Here is a 16,698-nt window from a genome sequence, read left to right on the forward strand (position 1 = left end):
AATTGTGGGTCGAACAGAGCTAGAATGGGGCTCTTTGATAAGAGTGTCTTCAGGGTGACAAAGCTTTGCTCTGCCTTATCAGTCCAGAGAAAGTTCATGTCAGTGGAGGTCCTCAAAATATCACGGAGGGGTTCAACCACTGTTGCGTAATCAGGAATAAATTTACTATACCAAGATGTAAGGCCCAGGAATGAGCGCAGTGAAGCTGTGTCATGGGGAGCAGGTGCATGCACGACAGCAGCTATGTTATCAGGGTCCGGATGTAGTCCCTCAGAAGAACCATGTGCCCCAAAAATGGGAACATCCCATCCTAATAAAAGCCGTTAAATCTCAACTTTCAGGGTGCAATGGAACCTGATGATATGCTGAGGCCAGATCTATGGTCAAGAACACTGTCGCCCCACGCAATTCTGCCAACAGTTCCTCTATATGAGGCAAGGGGTGGCTATCTACAACTATAGCCTTATTAGGCTCCCTTAAATCAACACACATGCTGATTCCACCTCCTTTTTTTTGTGTCACTACAATTGGGGAGACCCATGGAGGTGCGTCAACCTGTTCAATTATGCTCCAGCAAGTTATTTAGTTCCTCAGAAACTGCTTGCCTAACTGCCAATGGCAGCCTTCTCAATTTTTGTTAAACCGGAACGAAACCTTCTTTCACCTTCACTTTATGTATAAATCCACTTGCGCATCCTACAGTATGCACTGGTAGTATTTCAGAATTGTCATTTGTAATCACAGCATCACCTTCAATACGGCAGTGAAGTGCTTTCAGCAGATCCATTCCCAGCAAAGGTGTCCCTGACTGTACTATGTAGAATGTGCCCACTGCAGTACTACCATCATGGAAGACATCTGTAGAGAAACAGCCCAGCACTGGAATAGTCTCTTTGGAATAAGAAACTAATTTTACTTTAGCTGGCTTGAGGGGTGCATGAAGAAAAATATTTACAGTAAATGCTCTCAGGCAGTATGGATACTGATGAGCCTGTGTCAACAATTAACTCTACTGGCTGACAATGTCCATCATTAGTTTTAATTTGCACGGAACAGAGAATTTTGTCTGTCACAGTCTTAGGGTGCTTTCACACTTGGTGCGATTGCCTGGTCCGAACTCGAGTTCGATTGCCCCCCCCCTCCCCCTGCCCCCGATGGACTGCAGCTGGCGCGTATTCATGTTGCTTGGTAACCGCTGTAAACGAGAAGGCGCAAAAATGGATAATATTGCTCGCTTCACATTTGTTCTTCTTTTTTTGAACCTTTGGTTTTGTTTTCAAAGAAATGATACAGAAACGCATTTGCGTCTGTCTGTCGCAAAAATACTCAAATCGTTTCAAAGACAACGGGCTGTCCGCCGAAATCAATTTTTGCGGAGGCAAAAAGTGGAGGCAGAAATCATCTCTCTGCTTGCAGTTCGTCAATCCCGCTTGTCGTCAAGGTAAGAGTATACTCCTACACACACACACACACACACATACTCTCTCTCTCTCTCTCACACACACACACACACACACACACACACACACACACACACACTCTCTCACACACACACTCACACACACACACACACACACACACTCTCTCACACACACACTCACACACAACACACACACACACACACACACACACACACACACACACTTCTCTCTCTTTCTCTCTCTCACACACACACACACACACACACTCACACACACACACACACACACACACACACTCTCTCTCTCTCTCACTCTCACACACACACACACACACACACACACACACACACACACACACACACACACACACACATCTCTCTCTTTCTCTCTCTCACACACACACACACACACATTCTCTCTCTTTCTCTCTCTCTCACACACACACACACACACACTCTCACACACACACACACACACACACACACACACACACACACACACACACACACACACACACACATTCTCTCTCTTTCTCTCTCACACACACAATCTCAATTTTGTTCTAAAATGAGCATTTTTATCAAGCTCGTATGTTTAGGTTCAGTAATTTCACTTTAATGTCAATTACAGTATTTCACAATTGCTAAAACACATTTCTTGAAACCATCACTCATTTTCTCAAAACATTAAACACAAATCCAATCTTCAAACTAATTTCACAAAACCTCTGACTCTTATGGCAAAATCAAACAAAGCTTTCAGATCATACACACGTTAAACAATATATAAACACTACAGATCATTCATTAGACACTACATTAAAATATGGAAAACACAACATCCAGAATGGGTTACAGAAAAAAAAAAAAAAAAAATTTAACACAGCAAACACATTTTGCCATTACATAAAATAGAAATCAATTGTGAATTTAAAGTACTGTATGTATGCAGTACAGTATTATATTCATTTTATAGTATTGAATGTCTTTATATTCAGTACTTACATACTGCAAACATACAGCAGTCTAAATGCAAATGACTAAAAGGTCAAAGAAAACTCTAAATGAAAAGCATGATACAGTACACACACACACACACACACACACACACACACACAAACACAAAAAAAACCAACAACCAAAGTTCAGAGTCAGTGAGAGATTCATTGCAAAATGTGTTTTAGTGAGTAAGAATGTGTTTAGAGTTTTGCAAAAAGAGTGGATGAGATTTGCAAACAGTGTCTTAACTACCTGAACTGGTTTAAGGTTTTGCCTACAAAGTGACTGATTCGACAAATGGGTTTAGGCCACTGAGCATTGGGTTCAGAGAATGGGGTTTAGTGTTTTAGCAATTGTGAAATACTGTAATAGGTCATTTTCATTGCCATTAAAGTGAAATAACTGAACATAAACATACGAGCTTGATAAAAATGCTCATTTTAGAACAAAATCTCAGATGGCACTAACTTCACGTTTATCAAAACAAATAAAATATTTTGTACAGTTAACTGGTACGAACTTCATAGAGTAGTATTACCAATATTTTGTTTATGTAAAATTATATGTACTGTTACCAATATAACACAATACCTTATAGAATTTAATAAATATAAAAATATGATTCTACTTAAATATAAAAATATGATTCTACTTCCTTGTTTATAGAATATATCATGTAATGCTTCATTTCCTTTCATGTCATAGGAGACTTTGGATCCGTCATCGATCTGGTGTCTGGTGGGAGCATGTCCTAACCAGCTCGACAGACTATGAATGGGGCAAGAATTTTAGAATGAAGAGGACCACATTCATGCAGCTATGTGATATCCTCAGGCCACATCTTGAAAGAGATATCACCAGATTTAGAAGGCCATTGTCTGTGGAACAGCAAGTTGCAATATGTATCTGGAGGCTGGCTACAAACCTGGAATTCAGGTCACTTTCTCATTTATTTGGGATTGGAATGTCAACTGCATGTAGGGTAACAAAAAATGTTACATCAGTCATTGTACAGGAATTGCTCCAAGAGTACATCAAAACACCTTCTGAAGATGAATTTAAGGTCATCATTCAAGGTTTTCGTGACCATTGGGGCTTCCCACAATGTGGTGGGGCTATAGACGGTACCCACATTGGTATTTTATGTCCACCTGACAGCCCCGCAGACTACTATAACCGCAAAGGCTTTTATTCAGTCATTCTACAAGGGGTAGTAGACCATAGGTTGCGGTTTTGGGACATAAATGTAGGCTGGCCAGGCAAAGTTCACGATGCCCGGGTTTTTGGAAATTCGTCACTGTACCAGCGGGGCCACAGTGGTACACTGCTCCCCAAGTGCACAGAGAGGTTTCAAGATGTTGATGTGCCTGTAATGTTATTAGGGGATGCAGCATATCCACTTCTAAATTGGTTAATGAAACCATACCCAGAAAACAGAGGAACAACACCGGCACAGGCTGTCTTCAACCACAGGCTAAGCAAGGCACGGATGACTGTCGAGAGGGCTTTTGGCCGTCTCAAGGGAAGATGGCGGTGCTTAATGAAAAGATACAACTGCAACATCAAAAATATTAACACTACGATCACGGCATGTTGTGTTCTTCACAATTTTTGTGAAATTCATAATGTGGTTTATGATGGAGAAAATGAAGTGAATGAGTCCAGCGAATCGAATGCCCTTGAGTCAAGCAACACTGTCAACTCAATTAGAGATGCCCTATGTTCTTATTTTTCAAGTGTTTAATTGTTACCTTTTTTTGTCAAATGTTTCAGTAACAAACAATTCACTCTCAATTATCCACAAAAATCAGCATGATTGAGTCAACATGGAATTTCCTTTAACTGTCATATAATTAATAATTGCTTGACTGCATTTTTTTCCTTATAATTTCTATGCAATTCAATTAATTTCATTTTGTATTCTATTTAATTAAGGTTATTGTATGAAATATAGTTAAAAAGACATCTGTATAGTCACTGCTTGATACTCTTTATGTGAGCTAGAGAAATGTACTCTTTAACATATCAATGTGATTTTTTTTTTAATTTAACAACTCATGTTGCAGTTTTGTTTGACTTTTTTCCATTTAAAGTTCATCTTTAATAAAAAAGAAGGGATTCAAGAAACGTTTTCGAACTTTTATTGAAAGTGTAATAAGAAGTCTTACTGAACTATTTGAATCAAGATTAAACTTGATTACAGACTTGAAATCAACTTGAAACAGAATAAAGGCTCATTTAGGTGAGCCAATTATCAAAACATTTCTAAACATGTTCTGTGAAAAGCAGTGTTACATATGAAAAGCAAAAGAGTAAATAAATTATAGTAATATTTTAACAACAATGTCAGTTGAACAAAAAGTTCACCAGATTCTCCTAACTTTTCAAGGAAAAAAACAAAACAAATGAACACCATTAAACAATTCTAGAAGTAATCGTAAATATTGTTCTGCATACTCTGCTTATGTTAAATCTCGTGAAACAGATAACATCAAACAATCTCTTTTGAAAACATTAATTCAACTGCATTCCAACCTAATCTGTTCTGAAACTTACAACTCCTGATAGGACGGAGATGGGCTTTCTTTTGTCTCAGTGTAGTAGGGCACTTCAGAACGAGAGTGAATGTGCTGTTGAACATGAGGATGTAGGTTTGTGTATGTTATGTTGTCACGAGATAAGTAAACATGATGTAAAGAATTTGGTTGTAACTGTGGGGGTGCGTGCTGTTGTGATGAAGGTGCAAAAATGTCAAACACTCTGTTAAGCACTGTCATGAACATTCTATTATTTTCCTGCCGTTCCTCCCTTTGTGCTTGGTAGCGGCGCTCCTCCATGTCGATTTGCACTTTCATCCAGTTGTCCAGTGATTCTTTCTCCTGTTGCTGCCGAACTTGCTCAGCCTGCATGAAGTCATCATATTGTTTTTTCTGTAGATCTACATAGGATTCCAGCATGTTTGCTAGGTCCACCTTGGCCTTTCTCTTCTTGCAGACCGATCTGGGCCGGATGTTCTCTGCTTGGGTAGAGTTGGTTCTGTCAGATTCACCTAAAAGGTTTATAAATAGACATGGAAAATTAACAACAAAGGCTTTCTTTATTAAATTGTGCATATTTTTAAGGAAAACACTGTGATGACATATGTGATTAGATGTATAAAATCTTACACCACAGAACAAGGAAAACTAATTATAAACAGCATTTTGCTAATTCCTCTATCTGTATTCCTCATACAGCTTTTATTGCATCATATAATCAATAATAATTAGATACAATAGATTAGATTAGATAAACTTTATTATCCCGAAGGAAATTTGTCTTGGACACATGCCAAACCAGTGACTGCTTAAATAAATAACTTAATACATACATACAAACATTACAATACATACCTATACACACAATATCTGTGATTAACTCACAATTATCATCAATCAACCAATTGCACACTACTCATCTTACGATACACCTCTAATCAGTAAAATTCATAAATAATAAACTGTACTTTCTATGCAGGAATAATTTCAACAGTAAAGACAGATGTGATTAAATAGTTAAGAAAAAGAAATGGTGGGCATTAACTGGACCAAGACTTATTTTCCCTGTTGCATTATAAAGAATAATATAAATATTTTCCCTGTTGCATTATAAGAATATTAAGAATAATATTACGCATTCATGATTAATGTTCATTTGAACAATTTTGCTTATAATATTAGCAATAATATAATCCATAGGTTAAAGAAATATACTCACTGCTTGATAGCTCATTTGTAGTTTCGGATGATGGCTCTGAAACTGACGAATGTTCGTGCTGGTCATCGGGGGTTTCATGGAAGGATGAAGGTGTAGGTGGATGTGATTCGATTATGTGTTGAGGGTCACTTGTGGGCCTAGAACCAATAATGTTGTCAATGGCATCAAACCACGGAAACTTCTCCTTCTCTTCCGTTGAGCTTCCAGTCTTTCGGAGGGAATCACGTATTTTCAGATATTGCTGTCGCAGTTTTTTTTACCTTCACGCGACATTGATCTGCCGTTCTTGTGAATCCCCTCGTTTTCAGGTGCTCACTGAACATTCTGAAAATGTCAGCATTTTTATGTGTATTTTCCAGCTGTGTTTTTATGTTTTCGTCAGCCCATACATCTAACAAGGTTTCGATTTCTTCTGATGACCAAAGTAAACCCTTCCCGCTCATCTTGAATGTGACGCGTGTGCGACTGACGGCTGTCGTGTCAACCACATTACACGTCATCAACAGCGGTTCACTTCGGCGATTTGGTACGATTGCGTTCATATCAGCAGCAAACCGTACCGGGGTTCACATGAACCGTACCCCAGACCACCCTTTTTAATCGGACTCTGGTACGGTTCGCGGGTGCGCACCCGAGTTCGGAAGATCGCATTCACATCATCCAAACGTACCGAACTCTGACGTCAATCGAACCCGGGTGCGCACCAAAAGTGCTAATGTGAAAGCACCCTTAGGATCATTCATGTATAATACAGTGAGCTCTGGTATAACAATCTCACGCACCTGTTGCTGTGATGAGCGGCAAACTTTGGAAAAGTGCCCAATTTTTCCACATGAATTGCATACTGCTTTGATCGCTGGACATGAAGGTTTGTTAGCCAGATGGTTGTTGGATCCGCAACGATAACATAAACGGCGTTGTCTCTGGTTGGCGATTGGACGATCTGATGAAGAGGAAGATGCTGTCTTTCTGTCCCGATGCTTTACATTCCGGTGACACTGTATGGCCCATACTTGTGAAGTATCTGAAAGAATCTCCGAGTTCTTCAATGCAGTCTATATTTGCACTGCTATGGAGACAGCTTTATTCAGAGTGAGGTCAGGTTAAAGCAAAAGTCTGTCCCGAACGCGTGAATTAGCTGCTCGCTCAACGAGCTGATCGTGTAGCAATTTTTTCTTCCATATCTCCGAAATCACATGCAGCCGAAAGCTCCCGTAAAGCAGCCAGGAACTGATTAACAGTTTCATCAGTCCTCTGTGTCCTTTGTCTAAATTTGTGTCTCTCAGCGACAACATTAACTGCAGGAACTAAATATTTTTTCAGTGCAGCGACAGCTGTAGTATAAGTATTTCCCATGTCTGGTAAGGTATAAAACAGTCTTTGTCCTTCTGTGCCCGAAGCATATAGCAGAACAGCTCGCTTTCTTTGCTCCGGCCATGCATCACCAGTAGCATCGATTACAAGGAGGTAATTCTCAAACATTTTGAGCCAGACAGTAAAAGTAAGTGAAGGCACACCAGGGCAAGGTAGGAATGGAGCTGGTAAAGGAATGTAATCGACATCCTCGTCGCCAAATGTGGTTTTTGTACTTTTGTAATAAAATAAAGAAGCAACCACAGACACGAGTGTATATTCTTCTCTCTACTTTACTACTCTCCTTTCTTTTTCCTTCTCTATTGCCATCTAGTGGCTACACATTATCTCTGCAGACACAACACATGTCATTATATTTGATTTTTCTTATTGCTTCAGAAAACTCCACTTTCATCTCAATGTGCATACTATCCATCCTATACAGTATCTGACATTAGTAATATTCAATTCATAGGGCAGATAGGGTGGATAGTATGCACATTGGGGTGCAGGGTCAGATTACCCCCCCTTGGAGTTGTATTGATATCTTTTATGCTACTTTCAATATACGGACAGATGAGACATTCCTTAAAATACCTTCTTTTGTGTTCCTCAGAAAAAAAAAGCAAGTCATACCAGTTTAGAATAATATTTTAAAATATTATATTTAAAGGGGTCCTATTATACTTTCCCCATCTTTCTTTAGCGTGCAATGTTGCTGTTTGACATTGAAAAACTCGCAAAGTTAAAAAGCACAAAGTCACTCCAAAGGGAGTTATTCTCTATATCACTGCACACTGTTTTTGAACTCCTTCATTGTAGTCTTGAGTTTTCTACCGGAAACGAACACGTCACAATATCCCTCATTTAAATAATTCCCGCCCAAGATATACACAAAATAAAGGGGATGAGGCCTGGTTTAGTTGTGTTAGTTGCGTGTTTTCGCCATTTTCAAGAGGCACAGTTTTGGCCTTTCTAATGCAGACTAACTTGATTGTTAAAATGTACTTTTAACACTATTCCTCAGGAGTATACAACGTCAATCTTTTATTGTGTTCTCACCATTTTTACAACATCTGCTTTCTAAAACATGCAGTTCGATGCAGGTCAGATGTTATAAATGAAGTTACAAACGTAGGTTTGGGAGGAGCATAATCATTCAGTCCTGTCAATCATCATTATGCATACCTCCACCTCCCCATCTCCACCTCTCACTCTCCCTCTACGTAGTACTGTTATTGGGGGGTTGAGCTCAGAGCTCAGCCTGAGCCTCAGGGTTCGAGGCTCCCTTGAGGACAGTAAGTTCATTTACATTAACTATTAAGACTGGACGGGCAGGCGAACTTGTGAAATGACAATTATAACATCATTTATAACATCTGAAATGTAAGAGAGGTATAAAATAAAGAATCACCACTGTGAAATATCCTGCATAAGTCATGCTTGCGAAGATGGTTCAGTTTGATCAGCTTGTTCTTCTTGACTGTTATTATCGGACTCAGGTTTAAACCGATACAGCAAAACTGATGCCATAGTGTAGTGTTTGCAGTGTCTCAGGAAGCCTCTGCAGCTACTCACTGTTTATGGTAAAGTGTGTTACATTTCCGACACACACACTAAGCAGTAGACCAATCACAACAGACTGGGACTGGCTGACCAATCAGAGCAGACTGCGATTTTTGGAAATCGGGTCTTAAAGAAACTGAAACTAAAACAGTGTTCAGACAGAGAGACTGAAAACAGGTGCTGCAACAATGTAAATTATAAGAAAAATATAGCTGCTAGCAGCGATGACGAGCCCATGCCCGGTGGCACCGCAAACCCAGTGGCTTCAGGGCAACTGTGCACGGCAGGCAAAAGGCATTTAAAACAGGTAAACATAAAAGGACTATGTCAAAGTCATTTGAATACACCACATTTACTGCAGCAGCTGGTGCCCATATGATCACAAACCACAACAGCCACATCCATGAGATCGTTTAAATTGAGATGACTTTCATGTCATAGAATGTCATAAATCAATTTCAAACGAGTGCAGAATATCATCCTAATCTGCCATGTCTGTGTTTTTCTCAGACAACCGCTATAAAAATTCCAGAACAAATTACATACTGTTATTTGAGCAAATTCAACAGTGCTCTTAGAAGTCTAATCCAGCCTTAATGCAAATGTCTGTGATTGCTGATGTTGTATAATCCTAACACTTCTCTTCATGTGTTTTTTGACCTCCCTGAGCTGTTGTTTGTGCACCAATCTTATGCACCAAAAGCATGCTTTCATTTAATTTCAATATGTGTGGTATACAATGAAAAAATAAAATTATAAAATTAATTAATAGAGCTAAATCACAGAACCTGCAAAATCTCAGGTAATAGTAGAGTACATGTCTAGATTTTTCGCTCACTTGTGCAAGTTTATTGCAAACAGCCACTTTTATAAAATCATATATCAAATAATTGTAGCTCAAACAACTTTTAGAAAACTAGTCCTGTCCAAATAGTGATATAGTGTCATGGCTCAATTTCAAATGCGTGTGAAGCTATCATTTGCAGTTCAAAATTTTTATAAGTTCATCAATAAATGGGTAATCAGTAAAAGGGTTAAAGACCACTAATCAAGATAATAATACGCACGTGCACACACACACACACACACACACACACACACACACACACACACACACACACAGAGACTGAAGGAGTGAGGGGGAGAGGAGGGGGTTGGGGGGGTTGGACAGAGAGAGAGAGTCTACGTCTGTATGTGTGTGTGTGTGTGTGTGTGTGTGTGCGCAGGGTTGGGAAGGTTACGTTTAGAATGTATTTCACTACAGATTACAAAATACATGCTTTAAAAGGTAATCTGTAATGTATTTCGTTACATTACTCAAGTTTAGTAACTTAATCTAAATACTTTGTGTGAAGTATTTCAAAGTATTCCATATTAATACCATATTACAGTTTTTTACAGACGCTAGGACACATTTCTCAATACTTAGGTCACTTTTGCAAAACTCTTCACACAGTGAGCACAACAGAAGTCTGTGTGGACTAAACTGAGGATCAATTATCATTGCTTTGGTACAAAATGCATTCAATGACTACATCTCTCAAATTTCATGAATTCTTTTCTCACTCAGACACAACAACTGCCAAAACTCTTTGTACGTACAGGCCAATTTGCACATGCTTACATACTGTTTTCAAAACTGTTAAACTTATGTTCAAAACAATAACATAATACAAAACTGAATAAGACAGTAATTTGCTACATTCCTACAGTAATATTTTAATGAAATATATTTTAAATCTTAAAATTAAATGCTATAAAAACAATTGAATTGTATCTGTATCAGTGGATGGTGTGTATACAAATTCTTGTATTTTGGAATTACTCAGTGCAAAAAAAATAAAAATAAATAAACAACATAAAATATTGACGAATTCTGCATCATGTCTGATTCATTCCAGTAACATATATTGCAGTGAATTATAAACAGAGATGTGTCCTTGTTTTACACAAGAAAACACTGTATAATGCTACATGTTGTCAGTGTTTTTTAGGTCATTGTTTTGTGGGTGACAAAGTGTGTTTGTCGGCTGTCAACCTTTGCTAGTGTTCTGGAAGAATGAGTTGATTTGAGACCTGAATAAAGTGTTTTGGTAGTTGTAATGCATTTTGAATGTGAAATGAAGTGCTTTGCCAGGCTGAAATTTGGTTAGGAGAACTGTGTGAAGAGTTTTGGAAAAGTGACCTAAGTATTGAGAAATGTGTCCTAGTGTCTGTAAAAAACTGTAACTTGATGTTCTGTTTTAAGTTTAAAACCTGTAAATAAAAATTACCTCTACCCACCAGGATCTGGTTTTCTACTAAATTGTTTACAGTTTTTTACAGACGCTAGGACACATTTCTCAATACTTAGGTCACTTTTGCAAAACTCTTCACACAGTGAGCACAACAGAAGTCTATGTGGGCTAAACTGAGGATCAATTATCATTGCTTTGGCACAAAATGCATTAAATGACTACATCTCTCAAATTTCATGAATTCTTTTCTCACTCAGACACAACAACTGCCTAAAATCTGTGTACGTACATGCCAATTTGCACATGCTTACATACTGTTTTCAAAACTGATAAACTTATGTTCAAAACAATAACATAATACAAAACTGAATAAGATAGCAATTTGCTACATTCCTACAGTAATATTTTAATGAAATATATTTTAAATCTTAAAATTAAATGCTATAAAAAACAATTTAATTGTATCTGTATCAGTGGATGGTGTGTATACAAATTCTTGTATTTTGGAATTATAAAAAATTATAAAAATAAATAAACAACATAAAATATTGATGAATTCTGCATCATGTCTGATTCATTCCAGTAACATATATTGCAGTGAATTATAAACAGAGATATGTCCTTGTTTTACACAAGAAAACATTGTATAATGCTACATGTTGTTAGTGTTTTTTAGGTCATTGTTTTGTGGGTGACAAAGTGTGTTTGTCGGCTGTCAACCTTTGCTAGTGTTCTGAAAGAATGAGTTGATTTGAGACCTGAATAAAGTGTTTTGGTAGTTGTAGTGAATTTTGAATGTGAAATGAACTGCTTTGCCAAGCTGAAAGTTGGTTAGGAGAACTGTGTGAAGAGTTTTGCAAAAGTGAACTAAGTAATGAGAAATGTGTTCTAGCGTCTGTAAAAAACTGTAACATCAGTTACAAAATATATATCTCCAATTTATTAGACATAACTTATGTGTTGGTAAAGAATTTCAATATCTTGATAAATTATGAAAATATTTGTTTCTTTTAACATCACATCCATATATAATTACTATTGATATATCATTCCTCAATTATATTTTTATATTTGTAGAGATGTGCATCAGAGGGATAACAAAATATTAAATAATAACAATAAAATATTGTTAATAATATTGGTTGTTTTATAGGTGTATAGAGTCGAATTGACACAGTGGTTTAAATTGTTTTATTAACAAAGTTTCTTTGTAACATTTAGAATGTTTATAAAGAAAACAAAATGAAATGATCTACCCAATAATCTCGAGAGAAGGCTTATATTCAAAGCTGACTCACCTACAGTTTTTTTTGCATCTCCACCACCACAATTTACAGGTTTGGAAAAAAAATATGTGTGAACTATCCCTAGTATAAATATGTTTATACTAATATTTAACCTTAGTGCACTGATAGCTGCATTAATATTAACCATATAAACAACAAACAGTGAAAAAAAAAAATTAGATTTTTTTAAATAATCCTTTATTTAATTTTTTTTAAAATTATCATTAGTGATGCAACTTTTTTGATCTTTTATGGCCAATAGAAGCAAATTGGCCGATTCTGATACTGGTTGCAGATTTTTTTTTTAAGCAGATTTATTTGTTGTTTATTAGTTCAAAGAATATGTGTAGCTCTTTGATATTAGAGGCAAACACTGCGATTTTATTACAATCCCGACAAAGATGTTATGAACATGAGCATGAGCAGTTGTTTTTCATTTAAATTATTCTATAATGTCAAGATTAACAGCAAAAACAGCCTGGTTTGACTTTAGCTTTGTGGAATTATACTACATAAGACACCTGCACAAAACAAAATCAGCAGACGGACTGAATGATATGTAAATTCACTCTCTGACAGTAGGTGGCGCTTATGGAACAGCAGTGATATAGCGTTTCAATGGTTACCACTATACACAAGGCAGCGCTGCATTGGAGATAAGAGGAAAAGCCATCAAAACTTGTCTGAAGACAGTTCCCTTCAGAGATACATTCATATCAACACCAATTTAATATTTGTATTATTCTTCCTATATTTCGCAAACAGTGAGCTTGTGCATGGTGCAGTATTTCCTCTGCTGGCGCGGCTGTTCTCCTTTTTGTGTCTGTATTCAGCGTGTGCCTGTGTTAACGTCCTGTTGACAGACTTAGTAAATATTTCAGTTTGTTTGCAAGCCCGGAATAAAGATAGACCAAAATAAAACTAAAAAACCTTTGGATTTATGACCAGTTGACTACTGCATCTCTATTTTTGATCATGAACTTGCGCACGCGCCATATACCTAAACATTTGGAATGAAATATTAAGATTTAAAGGTTGTCTGTAAAGTACACCAAGAAATTGGCTTTACAAAACATTATTTAACGCATGATTAATTGGATGTTTATTCTATGAGGATTTTGTGTTATTTTTCAAAGACCTAATAAATTCTTATATTAAACGTAGGCTAATGATAACCATAGCTCAAGGTACGAGTAAATAGGAAAATAAGGAGTAAATAAGGAAAATAACATTTTCAAAGACCAAGAACAGCTTATAGGCCTACCTCAAGATGCTTTTTCAGATTAACGTTAGATGTTGAATCCTTTGAAGCCGATAGAAGTTTTGTTGCAGGTAGACATAGCTTGCATTGCACTATGATGTTACTGTATGTCCTTTTTCAAGTTTATAAGTAACACTGTCTTTGAATTTCCACTAGAGAAATGCGTTATGCCCTTTTTTTCCCGTCCATTTTTTACGTGTGATCTCATGTCTGCACTCTGCAGACTGCTAATATCTGAACAGGCTGCGCGCAGGTTTTTTGAGTCGGATAATCATCAACAATTGCCTCATTGGTTAAAAATCCTCAAACAGCTTACGTTAATATTAAATGAAATAAATGACATTAAAATTCAAAGTAATTACTTTGGTAATCTAAAATACTTTTTGAATGTAACTGTAATTTGATTACCATCTATTTAAAATGTAACTGTAACGAAATACAGTTACTCAAATTTTGTATTTTAAATACGTAACGTCGTTACATGTATTTCGTTACTCCCCAACCCTGTGTGTGTGTGTGTGTGTGTGTGTGTGTGAAAAATCCACATTCAAACCAAAATATCTGACTTCCTGTTGGTTGGAGCTAATGACTGTAAATTAGAAAGTTGTCCGGCTTAATGAGAACAATATGTGTCCCGAGTTTGGTGACTGTAGTTTAAACTAACCCCCCACTTTTGTCAAAAGATGGTGCTATCGAGGCCCTCCTCCCCGCCTGTTTCTACAGTTTTGCCCATGTCTACTGGTTGACATCTCTGACGTTTGTATCGAGTTTCATGCAATTTGAAGTATGCTAAGCATCTCAAAAGCATCCAAAACGAATATTAAAGTTTAATGCGTTGCCATGGCAACAGTGTTTGAGTAATCACAATTCTTTTCAAAGGTCTATATCTGCTGTGTATTGACATTACACTGATGAAGTTTGAAGCAAATCGGGTAAACATAAGAGGGTGATCTCAAAGCATTTTGAAAGTGACACACTTCCTACTGCCAATTGGTGGCACTATAACTTAGACTCACAATAGTCACATCCATGTGATCAGGCTCCTACAACCAACACACTGCTGAAGTTTCATAAAAATCAATCAATGTATGCAGATGTTATAACACATTTCCTGTTTACCTTTTATCACCATAAATTTGTTGCCTCACCACAGCCAAACCATTCGAGATATCAAAAATCCGCTCGCAATTTTACATCCACTATGTCTGGACTTCATTCTGGCCAAGTTTGATGATGATCGTATTAATCACCTAGGAGGAGTATATCAAATTCCAGAGCATGCGTTTTCCAAACAACCCATAATAGCCGACTACCTGTTGAGGTGACGTATAACTTACAGCAAGAAAGTTGTTCGGCCCGATGAGGTATATATGTGTACCGAGTTTCATACAAATACGTGTAAGCGTGTTTGATATATATACCAAGTTTTCAGACACCATTCAAGGGGGCGCTGTCGAGCCCCCCTGCCACGCCCAGATACCAGCTTCTGCCCGGCCCTGATGGCCAACGATTCCAATGTGTGTCCAAAGTTTCAAGAGTTTTCGAGCATGTTAAGGGCCCCAAAAATGCCTGAATATATTCGAAAAAAAATAAATCATCCTAAAGAAAACAATAGGGCCTTCGCCTTGGGCCCTAATAATGAGTTTTTTGAACAGTAAAGGATGTAAATGTATTCTAGTAGACCCCATAAACAAAATTATAAACCTGTAAATGAACATAATGGGACATCTTTAAGTTCATACCTGTTTCTCTGTCCTCTGTGCTGCAGCTGATACAGTGTCGTGGTTTTTATGTTCATACATACACAGCAGACATATACACTTCTGATCAGTGCGGCAGAAAACCTCAAGGATCCTGTTGTGTTTCTGGCAGATCATCTCCTGCAGTCGTCCAGTGGCATCAGTAAGATTGTGTCTCTTTCCTTTAAAGAAGGTCTCATGTTGTTCAAGGTGATTCTGACAGTAAGTGTTCAGACACACTAGACAGGACTTGACGGCTTTGTGTTTTCTTCCAGTACAGACATCACACTGCACATCTCCAGCTCCAGCGTAACAGTCAGCAGGAAGTTTAATCTTCTTCAGTTTCTCCACCATTTCAGCCAGAATGGTGTTTTTAGCTAAAGCAGGTCTTGGACTGAAGGTCTGACTGCACTGAGGACAGCTGTAGACTCTCTTCTCATCCTCCTGATCCCAGCAGCCTGTAATACAGATCTTACAGTAACTGTGTCCACAGGAAGTGGTCACTGGATCCTTCAGGAGATCCAGACACACTGGACACATGAACTCATCCTGAGAAAATCTGGCCTCTGCCATTTCACTGCATGAATACAGAGACACAAACACACAACTGCTCAACTACACTTCAGTTTCAGTTTCTCTGAAGTCATGTGATTCTTGTTTTGGTTCTGTGTTTGAGTGACGTGTAAAACAGGCGTATCTATAAAGCAGCTTTCTCATTCCTGGTCTTGAAGAGCCTCATTGCTGATAAGTTTTTAGTTTTCATGGGTGTTCCCACACACACTGTGTTTAATCAGTTTCAGACACACAATCAAAAAATATAAGTTAGAGAGAAGCAAGACAACACCCTTAAAATTTCAGTAATTCTGTTAACTGTGTCCAGAATTACAGTTCCTTAAAGTCACCATGAAATGCAAATTGCCATCTTGTTTTTATTGAATTTTGTAGTATGTATTATAAATGATTTATCAATGCACATAGAGCTAGGCAATAAACAATAATAATTATAGCAAAAAAAAAAAAAAATTGATAAAATTATAATGAACATTTATCACACTTTTGATATAATGTTTATACACAAAAA

General features: G+C 37.4%; 1 protein-coding gene across 1 annotated transcript in view; it reads right to left on the reverse strand.

Annotated features, from left to right (window-relative positions):
• The window catches only part of LOC125245804 (tripartite motif-containing protein 16-like), an 82,442-nt gene extending 65,991 nt beyond the window's left edge, over window positions 1–16,451 (reverse strand). Inside the window, exon 1 of the mRNA XM_048156567.1 lies at window positions 15,621–16,451. Coding sequence (XP_048012524.1) covers window positions 15,621–16,190 — 570 coding nt within the window. The 5' untranslated portion in view covers window positions 16,191–16,451. The remainder of the gene's footprint in view (window positions 1–15,620) is intronic.
• Between the last annotated feature and the right edge of the window lie 247 nt (window positions 16,452–16,698).

Source organism: Megalobrama amblycephala, linkage group LG14 (assembly GCF_018812025.1).
Source record: "Megalobrama amblycephala isolate DHTTF-2021 linkage group LG14, ASM1881202v1, whole genome shotgun sequence".
In the NCBI taxonomy this organism is placed as follows: Eukaryota; Metazoa; Chordata; class Actinopteri; order Cypriniformes; family Xenocyprididae; genus Megalobrama; species Megalobrama amblycephala.